We start from the raw sequence: 15,681 nt of genomic DNA, 5'->3' as shown, positions 1-15,681 counted from the left end.
GTCACTGGGTCAAAATCATGGAACTCTCTTTCTAGCAGCACTGTGGGTGTACCTTCAGCTCAATAACTGCAGCAGTTCAGGAAGGGAGCTCATGACCATCTTCTTAAAGCTGATTAAGTATGGGCAATAAATGCTGGTCTAACCAGTGACCCCACATCCTGTGAATGAATTTTTAAAAAAGACTGAGATGTGGTAAGCGAGTGAATATGTACAAGTTTGCCAATGTTATAAAGCTAGATGGGGAAGTAAGCAGTGGAGAAAACATTCACTTCCTCCACCGTCAATACAAAGTGTCACTTGTGTGTACCATCTGTAAGATGCGCTAGAGCTGCTCAACAAGCCTCCTTTGATTTGATTTACTTATTGTCATGTGTATTTTGTTACAAAATATAGTGAAAAGTGTTATAGTGTCACCACTATCTGGTGCCATTGTAATGATTCAAGAAGGCAGCTTTCCACCACCACATGCTTGAGAGAGACTGTGTGAGTGTGAGGGAATGTATGTGTGTGAGGGTGTGTGTGTGAGAGAGTGTGTGTTTGTGCTTGAGAGAGTCAGTGTGAGGGAGTGTGTGTGAGGGATTGCTAGTGTGTGCGTGTGTGAGAGAGAAGGTCTGTGTGAGTGTGCAAGTGTGTGTGTGTTTGTGTGAGAGAGTCTGTGTGTGTGTGTTACAGTATATAGTGTGGTGAGGTCACGTGTAGTGTGACATGATCCTAAGATCACGGTTGACGCCATCCTCATGGGTATGGAACTTGGCTATCAGCCTCTGCTCAGTGATTTTGCATTATTGTGTATCTCAAAGACCACCTTGGAGGATGCTTATCCAAAGGTCAGCCTCGAAAGAAATTCTGGGATTTGCATTTTAATCGATATAAACCTGCATCTCCTTTCTAACTTATTGAAAATTCAACAGAGGGCAGTCAGCGAGCTATTTTTAGGGTTGTTACCTTTCTGCTTATAAATTCTGTCTTGGTATACCTCCTCTTCCACACTATGCCTGAAAAATGAGCGGAGATGCGAAAGCTAGTGTTTTCTGATAAACCTGTGCAACTATAACCTGGTGTCGCGTGATTTTTGACCCTTACAGAGACCTTTTCATGATGTCAATATTGTACCTCAACGTATGACCTGGGCTATGAAAACAGCAAATTTCATCTTAGCCTGGGATCACCTGAAGGATGGCACGCAACTAAAAGCATGGTTTTCCTTTGCAATATAATTACTTAATGTTAGCCCAGACACTAATATGTGCCTGAGGAATGTAATGTTTGCGTATAATTTATTAGCTGTGTTAAAGGTCTGTTGGATTCTTCGGTATCCATGCTTATTTTCTGAGATGCATTGCCGCATCAGGTAAAGTGCAGCTAGAGGCACGGTTACATTAAAAATAAGCATTAAGGAAATACGCTTTTACATTCGGGCAGTGTCCCTTTAAGTCACGGAAATAAAGACGCTGGCAATCTCAAAGAAGGGAAAGTAGCGAGGTTCTAGAAACAAAGACATTCTGCTATGTTGTTCAATAGGTGTCACTTCCTGTAAGATCGCAGCAAATGTCGGGAACACCGGTGGTTCAGCTGATCCAAAGTGGCGTATACCTAGGACCGTCTCAGGAGCGAGTCAATGAAAAGTCCCTCCCTTTCTGAGTATCTTATCTGTCTATCAGGGCAATAAGTCCGCAGGGGGAGGGGGGCAGATGCGAGTAAAGCAGCAAGCCGAACTCAGCCATGGTAGCCCCTCGAGCAACGCTAGCCGAGCACGGTGAGTCTCTTCTTCCTAAGACCTTCGCCTTACCAAGCCAGGAGGCTCATTTGCTAAACTCACTGGCGCATCTTCGCAGAGAGAACAGAAAAAAAAGTACCGTCAGATTTTTGCCAATAAAACTTCTACTTTAGATTTAATGATGTTAATGAAGAATCGTTTGTTTTTTTTTCTACGACTGACTCCCCCCCCCCCCCCCATATTACTTGTTAATTTATCCGCGGTCGTTGTTTCATAGCTTTATTGGGTGTTGAAAAATGCCTGCCACGGCACTTTTGCACAATAGCGGCTACAGTGATGTCGCTTCATGTTCCCGGTTACTGGAGGACGCCAAAGAAGAAATCATTTCCGTTCCTGTAGGAAATGGAGGAGTTAGGAAATTTTCCAGTGATTTTTTTTCTGAACTTAATAATGCATCAGCAGGAAGAGTTAAAATATTCACGTATTCTAAGGTATACTTTATTATTATTGGTATCTAAATATTAGATCCTGTATCTCCGCCCACTGAGCCGCGCCCATGGAACAAGATGGTTACGAGCACATTTCATGTTACATTGTGTTCTGAGAAGCAATCTCACATTTCATTAAAAAAAAGATATTCCTGAGAAAAAAAGGGTAACTTCTTTTATATCTTGAGAACAAGGTATTTCATGTCATTCAAATTGTAACACTCCAAATATCCACCCACTATCTTTTAAATAACAAAGTGAAGAGATTTGATGTCTTTGGGGTATTCCTTAAAAAAAACTGCACCAGCCAATTACTTACGTAGGTGAATCCTGGTCCAGACTGGTTAGTAATCTCTTTTTAGAGCTGCATGTTTTATAATTCATTTATACTGGGATATGGAAAGAAGATTGCTTTTGTAGCGATTTAACACTCTGGTTTAGTGAACAGGAATGGATTTTTGCAAGGAGTAGGTTAAGTGGGTAAGAGTACATATCACAGCAATGACAGTGTGTGTAGAGATAGTCTGAGAAGAGGCAGGGAGCAATTTGGCTTGTGGTACTGAAAAAGCAAAGGCTGTACAGAGAGACAATGGATGTGACTGGGAATAGGGACACTAATGATGAGATTTATTATTTCTGGTCTTCTGAAATGTGTGTACAGCCATCATGCCTGCCCATGCCACTCTTCCTAAGAATGCATTGTATCCCATCAAGGTCTTTAGGCATGGCTAGCTTAGCTGAAGCATTCATATGTGAATAGAATGTGGCATGCTGCTGAATTTAGACAACTAAAATTATGCAAGTTGCTAGCAAAGGGTATTAGTAATACAGCTTTTGCTTTCCATCATATGTTCTGCACCATTAGGAGATTTGCTTGTAAGGTTCTGGAGCTGAATAGTCAGAATCCCAATCTTCTGTGACTACCTTTCCAATTCCAGTTGGTGAGCTAGACCAGTTAGTCAGTCCCCAATAGTGCCTTGGCATACTGTGGATTAACCTGGTGTAAATATCAGGTTGGCAGTTCTGCCACAGATGGTTGACTTGGTTTCGGTCTTAGTTCCCAGATGTGTTGTTCTGGAAGATAGCTGAACTGCAAAAAAGAATGGCCTGTGCCTCTTCCATCCTCAGGTTAATAGTCATTGCCTGGTCATTAGACAAAATATGATAAGCATCGAATTGGCCTCTCTCCAAACAGACATTGGGTACAAAGAATGAGCAGCACCTCTTGCCTAAAAATGTGTGCATGTGTTGCAACTGACCTTTCTGAACATGAAACATGCTCCGTTATATCAAAGATTTACCAGTTGGAGGTGCAGAGCTTGAGCATCCACTTGTCCCTTTGCAACATGAGAATGGTAGGTTTTTTTTACATAGAATGCACACAGTTTCAATACTGGCCCACTGTTGGAACCTGTCAGTAGTTTTTAATCTCCAATCTCTGAGTTTTGTCATGAACAACATGATGCATGTCCACTTACAAGATAGTGGAAGGACCTCTGTCGAACATGTCTGATGTTACAGACATTTGGAATTTGTAATTTATTCATAAAATAGAGTAAGTATTTATAGGTATTGGATAATGCTTACCACTTAACTGGTTAACATTAGTAAAGGTCAATATGTAGAGAAATCTCATGATTTCTGTAGTGCATAGAAGTTTTGAATGTAATTAGTAATTTTTGTGACTCACCCAAAGATGATCCTATAAGCCTTATCACAAACTGCAAAAATATTGCACCAATTCGACAAACCAAAGTAGAATATGTGTTGAAACAATTAAAAAGTTGCTTCACTCTTAATTATCAAACTGATATTTTTAAGTTACATATATTCAAATAGGGAGGGAATTTTGTGTAATTTTAAGTTATAAAATGGATTTTCATTTGTTGTGTTGACTTAAGGAGAAAAGTGCATTGGAATTCACATCAATGCAATTCAAATCCAAGTAAATTTATTTCAATCACATGATCATGAGAAATATTTTTAAACTTCAATTTAACTTGATAGAAGGTTCATAAAATGATACTGTTCATCCATGATACCATGCAGGAATAGTTTTCTGCAGCACAACTCTGAAGAAAAAAATTTCTTAAGTTATTCAGTAGGGAAATTCACCACTGCTGCATTCCATGTGGGAAGCTGTGCTGATAGGAATTTGGTCAGATTTGGGCCTCTAACAGTGTTGCGCTTATTCTGTGTCTGATCCGTTGTCCCTTTGAGCATGTTTTTCCAATGAACCATCATTTGGTGAATTTACCCTAAATTCTTCAGTTGTTCAAATATCTGTCTTGCTCACATGCTTACTATTGTGAAACTCCTTGCATGTCATTGCTACAAAGTTGAGTATGCTTTTAAGTACTTCAGTAGTTGAGACGTCCTGAGGACTTATACTTTGATACATAAATGCCATTTTATTCTTTATATGGACAGGCTAAATCATTTAAATATTACATGATATATGATTAGGTTTTACTGTTTCATTAACTCATTCACAAATTGAATTTGTCAATATTTCTTTCTTACTTTAATCTGTTCCCTATTGGGGATGCTTGCATCTTTAGTAAGATCTCAGGTAGCCTGCTTCAAAAGATCACAGATTGAGCTCTTTACCCAGTCAATAGAGTTATATTTTACTGATCTGCACTTCTTTTAAATTCAGTCCTGTATTCGGAGAATATCTCATATCTTCTCAGACCTCATATAATTATGTAGACACTGGCAATACATTATTTGTGAAATCACAGGAAAAATTACTTATTTACTGTATACAGTCTTTAGTACTGTACAGTATACTGGCACCTAAACATAGGGTCCTCTTTAAGACATTTTTTTATGAATTTGTCAGGAATAAAAATGAGTCATATAATACTTGTGAAAACAGGTACTTATACCACTGAAAACAAAATGATTCTTTATCATACGGGTATCTATCTTGAGGTAATATAATCGTGCAATATTGTCATTGTGAAATATACATTATTACTATGAAGAAATAATAAAAGGTGTACATCTCCAATGAAGAGGGGAACCTAGTCATAGAAGAAGAAATATGGCAAAAAATTATGTGCCCATTTTATTTACAAATGCATGCATGCACCCAGTGGAAGGATACTAAAAGCAAATGTGAGAACAAATACAGTAGATTGAAAATTTAAAACAGACTTTATAATCAGGAACGTTGAATATGTGGCCAAAGAGGGAATGATATTTTTGCACAAGGTGATGATAAGATCAGAATTAGATATGTTCAATACTAAGGGTGAAAAATGGCCAACCAGTTCGGGGTAAAGTTGCTGATTAAATACAGAAGATGAAGAATGAAGATAAGTTAATGCAGCCATTTTTTGTGTTGCAGGAAATTGCCTTCATAGAAAGTATAAACAAACTCGCAAAAAGCTTCTGCAACGATTGACACATTTTGATATCTACAAATATCAAAACATTAGTTGCAATTCCTTCTAATATCAAGTATTGCTGGTATCCTCTGAAAACAGCAGTATACCCTGTGATCATTGGCAGTTGTTTTTTCCAAATTTCAATAAACTTGTGGGAATGCAAAAAAATGCACTTTTTGGTGGGTGGCACAAATTAGAGCAAATGTTATTGGTAAGTAATGACATGAATACTTTGAAAATAATTGCACAGATTTGATAGTAGATAGAACAAAAAGACCTCAAGGAATCACACCATAGGTTAGGCATTTGAAAATATAAGATATACATAATTTAATTCTATAATTTTGAGGTTTGGAAATATAACAACAAAGATAATGCACAACTTCATCTAGTTATCAATTCTCGCAAGAAACTGGACATAGTACAAGACCTCAGTTTAACTTGCATCCCAGGCAAGATTTACATCTTTACAGACTTTGGTAAGCTTTCATGGGTGATTTAGAAAGTCGTTGGTTTAGTTTTGTAATTTGATTCAATAAAGCTATATTATCTTTTGTATTCTTCACATAACTAATTTCCTAATATTTAGACATTTATTATTTTGTCACTGAAAGTAACAGACATTCTTAATATCACAAAATAATACAGAATTCATTAGGGTTCCACATCTGGCTTTCGTGCGGCTGTGAAGTAGTGAAGATGGATGATAATAATGCCTTATTTATAAAACTCAAATTATTCCTGATGTGCAACATTATGGTGCAGATTAAAGATCGCATTTAAGTTAGGAATGTATTTATTAACCAGCCTGTTGCAGCTACCGCCAAGTTAGCATCTTGAAGCCAATTTGTGTTGACTTAAGTCTCCCCGCCTACATTTTCCTTTGAAACAGTTTACATGAAATGCAGTCACACGTAATGGTAAAGTAAGCTTTCTTGTTATTTTGTAATTTACAGGGGTCTGTTTTGTTGTAAATTGAAATTTTCTGCAGTTCGGAAGTGGATAACTGTCTAAGTGGTATGCATGGAGCCGGCTGAGAATCGCGTTTAGATGACAGTAGCACCATGAACCCAGCCAGTGGCGCTGCTGAAAACCGACAGCATTCTAACAACAAGAAACAGCAGCGAGCCGCTTCGCCCGCCAGGTTCCGCGATATTAACTCCAGACCCTCCATCAAGACGTCGTTTGGTGCCAAATCGGCTGCACTGAAACAGGGTTACCACCCGAGTCGGGTTTCCAACCAGGGGACTGCAAACACCAAGGAGAAAGCGAGCCGAGCCGGGACTGCTGTCCGTCCAACTGGTGCTGAAAAGGAAATCGCCGCCTCTCCCGAGGACCTCAGAAAGGTGGAGGGGTACAGCTGCCATTTCACCCAGAGCAAGAACTCGGATTTGACCGTCGCTCAGAGCGGCCGTGCGGGGACCATCCCAGATAGAGCAGCGAGGGGAAAGCCAGGGGAGCAGCAGCCTCCAGGAGGAGGAGGAGGAGGAGGAAAAGGGGAGGCGGCAGACGGAGCGGAGCAGGAAGGTGTCGGGGGCGGTTCTGGGCTCGGCCTTCAGACGGACAGTGCGGGCTTGGCGCCGCCGCCCAATGCTGCGATAATGCACACGAAGAACGCGTCGTCGGCGCCGGAGCCCGAGAGGGCGGCGTGTGGTTCTAACATGGAGGCGATGACAGAGCAGGAAAAGAGCCTGCAAGATGAGGTCGAGAAACTGCGCTCGGAAAACCTGGGCCTCAAGGTAGGGACGGCATCTGGCACATTGCAAATAGAGATTGGGGGAGGGTAGATGGGGCTTTCTGCTTGAGGATACTGATGGACAGAATCCAACAATATTACCACACTCTCAAAAACATCAGAGGATTTGTTGGGCATAGGCTTCATTCCCCGTGGGTAGAGGAACTGCAGTGTTGGCCCTGGGGCTGATGTTGACAGTTTGCATGATGTCTATTGTATTGGGAAACGCCTGCCGCAGATTTGGAAGAGGTTTGCTTTTGTGTTTATGTTTTAGTTTTGTTGTTGCGTTGATGCATTTTTTTTTTCTTTTTTTAAAAAACAAAGAAATCTTTGTTTTGGCAGACAGAGATCGAGGAGATGCGAAACGAAATGGACGAAATGAGGGATAGTTTCTACGAGGAGGACGCCTGTCAGCTGCAGGACCTCCGGCGGGAGCTCGAGCGCGCCAACAAGAACTGCCGGATCCTGCAGTACCGCCTGCGAAAGACAGAGAGGAAAAGGATGCGATTCGCCCAAACCGGCGAGATGGACAATGAGCTACTGAGAAGTCTCGAGCAGGACCTCAAGGTCAACTTACTTTCAATCTGTTGGGCGCTGTGGGGTTCCTCCAGTTACCAGTGATAACAAACAATTTCCGCAGCTTTGAGACTTTTAAGTAACTTGCATCCATTTTAACCCCGCTCTGCCTCTTTTTTTTGGTTTTATTTTCGATGAGGAGGAGGATGATGCTATTTACTGTTGTCACCACTTCCAGGTTGCCAAAGACGTGTCTGTCAGACTGCACCATGAATTGGAAAACGTGGAAGAAAAACGCACCAAAACAGAGGAGGAAAATGAAACCTTACGTCAGCAGTTGATAGAAGCTGAGATCACCAAACAAGCTTTACAGAATGAACTGGACAAGATAAAAGAGGCGAGTACAATATTGGTGACCATTTCATGGTCAAGAATAGTACAGAAGAGATTACAAGCTCAGGAATTATCTTTAATAATGTTAGTGAAAGAAGATATTCATATGACTTTGTTTCATTACGTTAAACAAGGTTTTAGGGGCCCATGAAAAGTTGACTCAATAAGTTGAGTTCAGTGTTCACTCAGAAATAATGCCAACTCATAATTCCAACATATACCAATCTTATTCAGACTTTATGTTCATTTCAAAATGTTTTTGTATGTGGAATTTAAAAGCTTAAGAATCTCTGTGTCATGTTTGGGGTTATTTTGATTTTCAGTTTTCTAAAAAATGAAGGAGGTAGAAATTTGTCCATGTGCACAGTGAATTATAAGTCAGTGGTGGGATTATCCTGCACCTGGTCTGTGCAAGCAGCTGGGAGAGAAATCTTGAAGCCTTCGAGCTTCTTTGGTGTCTGGACCCCTTGCTTCAATTCCAACCCCACCCCACCCCGCCCACCCACAATGCTTTTAATGCTTGGCAGCTTCTGTCAAGTGTTTTCACTTTGCGCTTTGGCTCCTAGAGAACAGAACAGCGCAGTACAGAAGGAAACCATTCAGCCATTAAGTTAGTGCTGTTTCTTTCTGAGAGAAATCCAGTCAGTCCTACAACCTCCCCCACCTATACCTCCATATGTATTTTGCTCTAAGATTATTCAATTTGATTTCAAATATTAATCAGTATCCTCCACAATATCATGCAAGGGATACATTCTAAATCCTAACCACTGTGTGTAAAAGCTTTTCAAGTGTTACCTCTGGTTATTTTGCCAAACAACTGAAATTGAATTGAATGTGTGTAACAACACAAATCAAATCAGCCTCTCATCCCTCTATTCACAACACAGTAACATTCAATGACCATCAAAATTGACACCAATGGTTCCTAGCCAAACTTTTTGAATAACCAGTATCATACTTAGTGAATAACTGTAATAGGCAGGTCTATAGCTTAAACAAAAGATTTAACAGTTTATTAATAATATAGTAGCTTCAGCAGGACAAAGCTAAACCACAAGCAATCTAATTCATGTCTAGGATTTAAAACTATTTTTCTTTGATTCTAGCCACCCACTGTCTAAGACAGACACAGTGAAGGGATAAACCAAAAAGAAAAATTAGATACAATTGGCCAGTTCACTTAAGCAGATTCCACATTCCATAACCTCAGAGGCACATGGATTGTATGTTATTTGCTTTTTGAAGACACCAATGCATACAACTAGCTTCCTGTAGGCTCTGGGAAGTATTCATTTAATACATATAACTGAGATTCTATTCTGTGAACTTTTAATAAGTTGATAAGCAGTAAACACTCAAACTTCCATCCGGTTGCTTTTGCAGGCTCAATCCTTCTCATTTGAACACGGTACAAAAACCAGTTTGAACTTTGGTTTCTCTTTGGTAGACTTGTTGCTTCTCTGTGAGGCCTTTGTTAAATTTTAAATGTTTGCCATCTGTTTGAAAATAATATATCTCTGGAACTGAAACATCTAGAGTGTTCTCTGAACAAGAATAAACCTGCAATCAACTTCCAGGCCCGGGCTCATAAACAAATTTCAGTTTGTTTGTTCTCCTTTTTTTCTTAAAAAAAAACTGTTACTCACAGTCCAAAGGTCACCTTTATTTTCAGCTCACAATTCACAGCTGTTGTTTCTGTTGCCTAGGTCAGTGCAGTGAAGTGTATCCAGTGTCCGGTTTTGTTCCTTCTTTAAAGACATTTTAGCAATTTGGTATAACTGAGTGGCTTGCAGAGCCTTTTCTATGTGTAGTTAGAAGTTCACCACATTGGTATGGGTCTGGAGTCACAGGTAGGCTGGATCAGGTAAAGAAGGCTGCTTTCCTTCCCTAAAGGACATTAACAATCCAGATGGGTTTTTACAATAATTAACCATGATTTCAGGGTCATTGTTAGACTTTTTAATTTTTATTTTGTCTGTTTAAACTTGTATTCTGTACGTGGAAGTCCTAGTGAGGGCTGACGTGAACTTGTTTGATTGTCACTTTTGATGCTACATGTAGGTAGCCACTCTTTCCATCATTGTAGGCATCTATGTAAAGGTCTGCTATATTATGGCATTATGATGGATATTTTTGAGATTGAATCCTTCAATCTCTCCCTCAAGTGTATGTAGCATGTTAGAAAGACTGATGGCACCTCAGATATTTCCTGCTGCTACTCCAGAATTATCCCCTTCAGTGGTATCCTCCAAGGCTCGGTATCCACATCAATTGAGCAGAGCTTAGAAGGTCCTGGATCATCCAAGATGCTGCACTGCTGTTTCTGTCTTCACCACCTGCTTTTCTTCAATTTTGATGTGAGACATCACCTGAGAACTCACTGTTTGCCTGACAGGTTCCATCAAGGTGTGTGTATCTGAGCTAATGGCTTCTTTGCATGAGTGCTGTGATGGTGCATCCTCAGAGTGAGTGACTTCCTCTGAGCAATCATCATTTTCCTCCTTCGGCAACTCCTGGGGTAGGCTTGTGGGAGATAAAATATATGATTTAGAACTGTCCAGGTAAGAAGGTGTGAAGACAACATTGTGAATCTGATCATATTTTACTGGCTGATGACATCAATTCAGCTTAAGTAAGTGCTGTTTGCCAAGACTACACAGTATCTAATTCTGTTCAGAGGCAACTGGGAGACCCTGATTTCCCTATTGCCAATGACCGGCTGTGTTGAAAGTCTGCTTATTTCCAATGCCTCTGTTGGGGTGGAATGGGCAGCCCCTGTGCTTTCTCTTGCAAGGAGAGAGAGAGTAGATATATAAGTGAGGATAATGAGTGGATGATTGTTGAGGGTCACTGAGAATGATATGTGTGTGCAATAAGATGTCCATGATGGTCCGAGAAGCTGGTTGGCGTCATACCCAACTCAACAGAGAAGGACATCACCCTGTGACCTCTTATGACACACAGCAACATCTCTGGAGAGGCATCAGTGAAGTGCAGTTGTGCCCTACAATACTATGAGTGCAATGCCACAATTTCTTCCTCTCTTGAAACACCTGGACAATGTTTAACTTTAAACCTATTACTTTAAATATTTCATCTGAAATAGGCTGAAGTGAGTTTTCATCATAGCTGCTCGTCCTAATTAGTCAGCAAACCTGAAACCAGGCACTAATGCGGTCTGATGAGAGAAACATTGGCAAATACTCTTCCCCTGATGCCAAGCATGGAAATGCCTCAGTACGTATTGTAGTTGATGTAGTCACCGTTGTTTTTGTTCAGGGTTACAGTTGTTGCATAATGCATATTTTGTGGCATTATCCTCAATTGTGTAAGCGGAAATGAAGTTTGTGCAGATGTTGCAGCAGTCAGTTACAGGCACTTGATACATTCTGGTGATATCAGATTAATTTCTGCGGCTTTTCCCAAGGATGGGGATCAAAACTTTGCACTGTGGTTTCAATATCTAGCTCTACCATAACAAGTAAGCCTCCTCTGGTGTTAAGAGCTTCCTCAGTGACAGTGTCCTTCTTGGTGTATGACTCAGGGTAGTGTTCCACCTGTCAACGGTACAGCAAAAGTGAGCCAAGCCCTTATCAGAGTTGTTGTATGCTGGCAGTGCCACACAAGCATTCCAAACTGAGGAATGCCTGCACTGTAAATGGACAGACTCTAACATGCCTGGAAAATGTTTAACTTGACCATCAGTGTCAGGAAGGCAAAAGTCATGATTTAGGAAGTTGCAATAACACCATTTATTGGCATTGAAAATGTGACAGTGGATATTGTTGGTAGCTTCACATATTAAGTTGCATAATCATCAGTGAAGTTACTTGATGTTGAAATCCACATGTATATCGCAAAGGTTATAGCTGACATATCTAGCACTCAAGATTTATTTTCATCTTCATAGAGTAAACATAGATTGTTTGATTGTAAACTCACCTACTGCTGTTCCTTATGCTGGCTTAATAATATTTTAGATTACCAAGCTTCAATCAAACTGAAAATTTAGTTCAATTTCACTTTATTGACCATATTGAAATTAATTTTGTATACATTGCTCATTAAGTAAACAGGAGTAAAATAACAAAACTAAAAATGCTATCACCAAAATCAAACTTTTTAATTAAAATGATGAAACAATTCCAATGTATTAAATAGTCGATGACTCCCATTCCTTATTCATTCATCACACTCCTGTTAAAAGTTCTTAAGGAGGGTCCAAATTAGTTTGAGAACTGATTGTTCTGCATCTGAGGGATTGTAGCCTTTTCCTTGAATGTGTTCCAACAGTATAACTGAGACATGGGGTGATTCTCATTGCTCACAGCACTACTTTTGTTAAAATTCTTCAAGAGTGGTTTTCATTGAAAAAGAACTGCTTCGTAAATACTCTCCTTGCCTCGTTCAATAATCTCTTTACCCTTAAGGAGTCGACTTTCCTGAGGCACAGTACTACGAGAGATATCCAAAGTGGATATTACTTGTAACTGTTTGGAAGAATCTCATGATTGTTGGATCTACTCAATTTTCTGAGGTAGTATAATTGTAGATGTCACTTGGTCACCAATCACACCATGGTTCCCTCAACTTCGATTAGCCATCACCGTTGATAGCTAGTTACAAAGTGATTAGCTCATTTCATTTCATTCTCTTGTGCATCTGTTGCTTAGTATTTGGTTTGGACATTTTTGTATTATGAGTATGTGTGGGGAAATTGCTTTAGTTGATCTGTATATTTAAAGAATAAATGAGCATCTGAGTAAAATCTATATTTACTGCAATTCTATACAGTAATACAATTTGCGTCTTCTGGCATGCACTGGAAATGGGCAATGATGGTAAATTAAAATGCACTTTAATAAGGAGTTTCTCATGAGAAATTAGTAACTAAGAATAGAATGTGTTTACAGTCATGTTACAGTTCTGGTTATTTCTGATCAAGGTTGCTGTTGATGTGTGGAATGATTTGAAAACTTAAGATTGAAATGCTACCTTTCTTTTCTTAAAGAAGTCAAGCCATTAGTTTCAGTGATAGTTGCTTACAGTGACCAGCTTTTAAAAATAAATTAGTGTCAGAAATTATGATTACTAGAGAATCATGGTTGGTACAGTGTTATCCAACTTTTACTGTAAATACATTTTACTCTCAGGTTAATTAATTACACATATTGATGATCCCTTCAAAATGAATAAATGTGACGTTGTCCACTTTGGTAGCAAAAACAGGAAAAAAGATTATTATCTGAATGGCAATGGATTTGGGAAAAGGGGAGGGGGAGTGACACCTGGATGTCTTTGTACACCAGGTGCTGGAAGTAAGGGAAATGTTATGTTGACTTTTATAGAGGATTTTAACAAAACTGTCGAGTTTAAGATATCTCTAACGTTTTTAGACTGATGTTCAATTAAACACTTGGGGAATCTTACAGATCTTTTGTCATCCATGGAAAGCGGAATAACTGCACCGAAGCTGGTATCCCATCACCAAGGCATCCTTTATTTACATATACATTATACATGGGCTGTAACCAGCCAGCTCAAAGCCAATCCCTAGACTGAGGGGGCCTTCTGAATCTCCTGTTTATATTTTTTATGTAGAAAATGACAACCATTTATGGCTGGGTACATTGAAAGCAGAATTCAGCTCTCAAGACAAAGCATTAGTGTTGTTGCAACATCTGGACAACTGACTTTTTTGTGAATTCCACATTCTGAATATATTTGACTCCAGAGAGTCCATGAACAAAGATCCTAATCCATGTGTAGAATTCTGATCTGAAGAGTAGCTTCAGTTGCACAGGGCATTGGTGAGACCATATCTTGAATAATGTGCACAGTTTTGGTCTCTGAAATAACTGCACAGAGGCCAGGTCCCATCACCAAGTCATCCTTTATTGACTAGTGCACAGTACACTGGCTGTGGCCAACCAGCTCGGAGTTGGTGCTCAACTGAATCTCCTGTTTCTATGCTTTTTCTTCTTTTTCTGTTGGACTCCAGCTATTAGACACTTCTGCATGGTTACATCATTAATCCCACATACCAAATGGTCTCTCAGCATCTCATTCAGGCTTAACTGAAAATCACATGCCTCTGCCAGTTGTCGTAACCTCATTAAAAACCCCAATATGGATTCTCCCAGTTCTCTAACAGCCGAATAGAACCAATAGCATCTCAGGATTAGAGGAAGTTTAGAGTCATAATATTCCATAACCAACTTTGTCGACTCTTGGAAGGTTTTAGTGTCTGTTGCCTCTTATAAGTGAAAATCCTGCGGGTCCACATGGAATCAGAGGGATTATTTGTTGCTTTTCATCTGCCCCAATGTCATTTGCCCAGAAAAGACATTGCATTCTTTGCCCAGTCTTCAACAGCAGGGTCAAATGAGTCAAGCTTCCCAAATAGAGGCATGATGCCAGAAATGCTTACCCTCACCTCAAGGGTGACAAGTTGCAAGCAAATGTTCTTCAAGTACATCCTGTTTTCTCCCGTCACCACTGAAATAACTGCGCAGAGGCTGATAACCCATCACCAAGTTAACCTTTATTTACGAGAGCACAGTACACTGGCTGTGGCCAGCTAGCTTGGAATCAGTTCTCAACTGAGGAGATTCTAATCTCCTGGTTATATTTTGTTTTTTTTTTAGAATTTAGAATGATCACCTCTAATGGGGATTAAAAACTAATGAGAAAACTTTTAGAATTTAAGACAAATTGTTAGAAACCATTATTAAGGAATTAGTGACAGGAGATTTGTAAAGTCATACTACAGTTCATCAGAGTAGGCATGGTTTTATGAATGTGAAATAACTGCACAGAGGCCAGTATCGTATCACCAAGTCACCATTTATTTACCTGTGCTCAGTTCACTGGCCGTGGTCAGCCAGCTCAGAGTCAGTGCTCAACAGAATCTCCTGTTTGTTTTTGAGGAGATTTTAATCTCTTGGTTATATATTATATATATACCTCTCTCTATCTATCTATCTATCTATCTATCTATCTATCTATCTATCTTTTCCCTTTATCCAAGCCCCTACACTACTGCCATATAGCAGCAGTGCTTATTTCTGCCAGCACCCTTGTTGCACTTGTGCAGGCATGAGTAAAAATAACAGCTGGAATCTCCTGTTTATATCTGTCAACCAGGGCTTGCTGATTGGGATTGTTAACCTGGGCCAATCAAGAATCTCATAGTCAATAGCCACGATTCTAATCACTACAGAAAGACTGCTCCTTGTTGACAATGGCAAACAAGATGTTTCAAACTTTTTTCTCAGGATCATCCATTGCTTGGTCTGTAAAATAGAACTCCAAATGTTGTTTGAACAGTTGTACTCCATAGATGTGTCACTAGATGTCCAATGTCTAATTTGGGTTTCTGATATCAAAATTCTGTATTAAAAAGCCTTGAGTCCCTGACTTTGTCTCAGCCTT

The 15,681-nt window shown here is 39.7% G+C and overlaps 1 protein-coding gene across 1 annotated transcript in view; it reads left to right on the top strand.

Annotated features, from left to right (window-relative positions):
• The first annotated feature begins 7,200 nt into the window (after positions 1–7,200).
• The window catches only part of soga3a (SOGA family member 3a), a 104,493-nt gene continuing 96,012 nt past the window's right edge, over positions 7,201–15,681 (top strand). Inside the window, exons 1-3 of the mRNA XM_048597040.1 lie at positions 7,201–7,339; positions 7,678–7,902; positions 8,090–8,248. Coding sequence (XP_048452997.1) covers positions 7,202–7,339; positions 7,678–7,902; positions 8,090–8,248 — 522 coding nt within the window. The 5' untranslated portion in view covers position 7,201. The remainder of the gene's footprint in view (positions 7,340–7,677; positions 7,903–8,089; positions 8,249–15,681) is intronic.

This window comes from Rhincodon typus, chromosome 5 (genome assembly GCF_021869965.1).
Source record: "Rhincodon typus isolate 14 chromosome 5, sRhiTyp1.1, whole genome shotgun sequence".
Classification (NCBI taxonomy): Eukaryota; Metazoa; Chordata; class Chondrichthyes; order Orectolobiformes; family Rhincodontidae; genus Rhincodon; species Rhincodon typus.
This window is presented reverse-complemented; position numbering and strand designations above follow the sequence as displayed.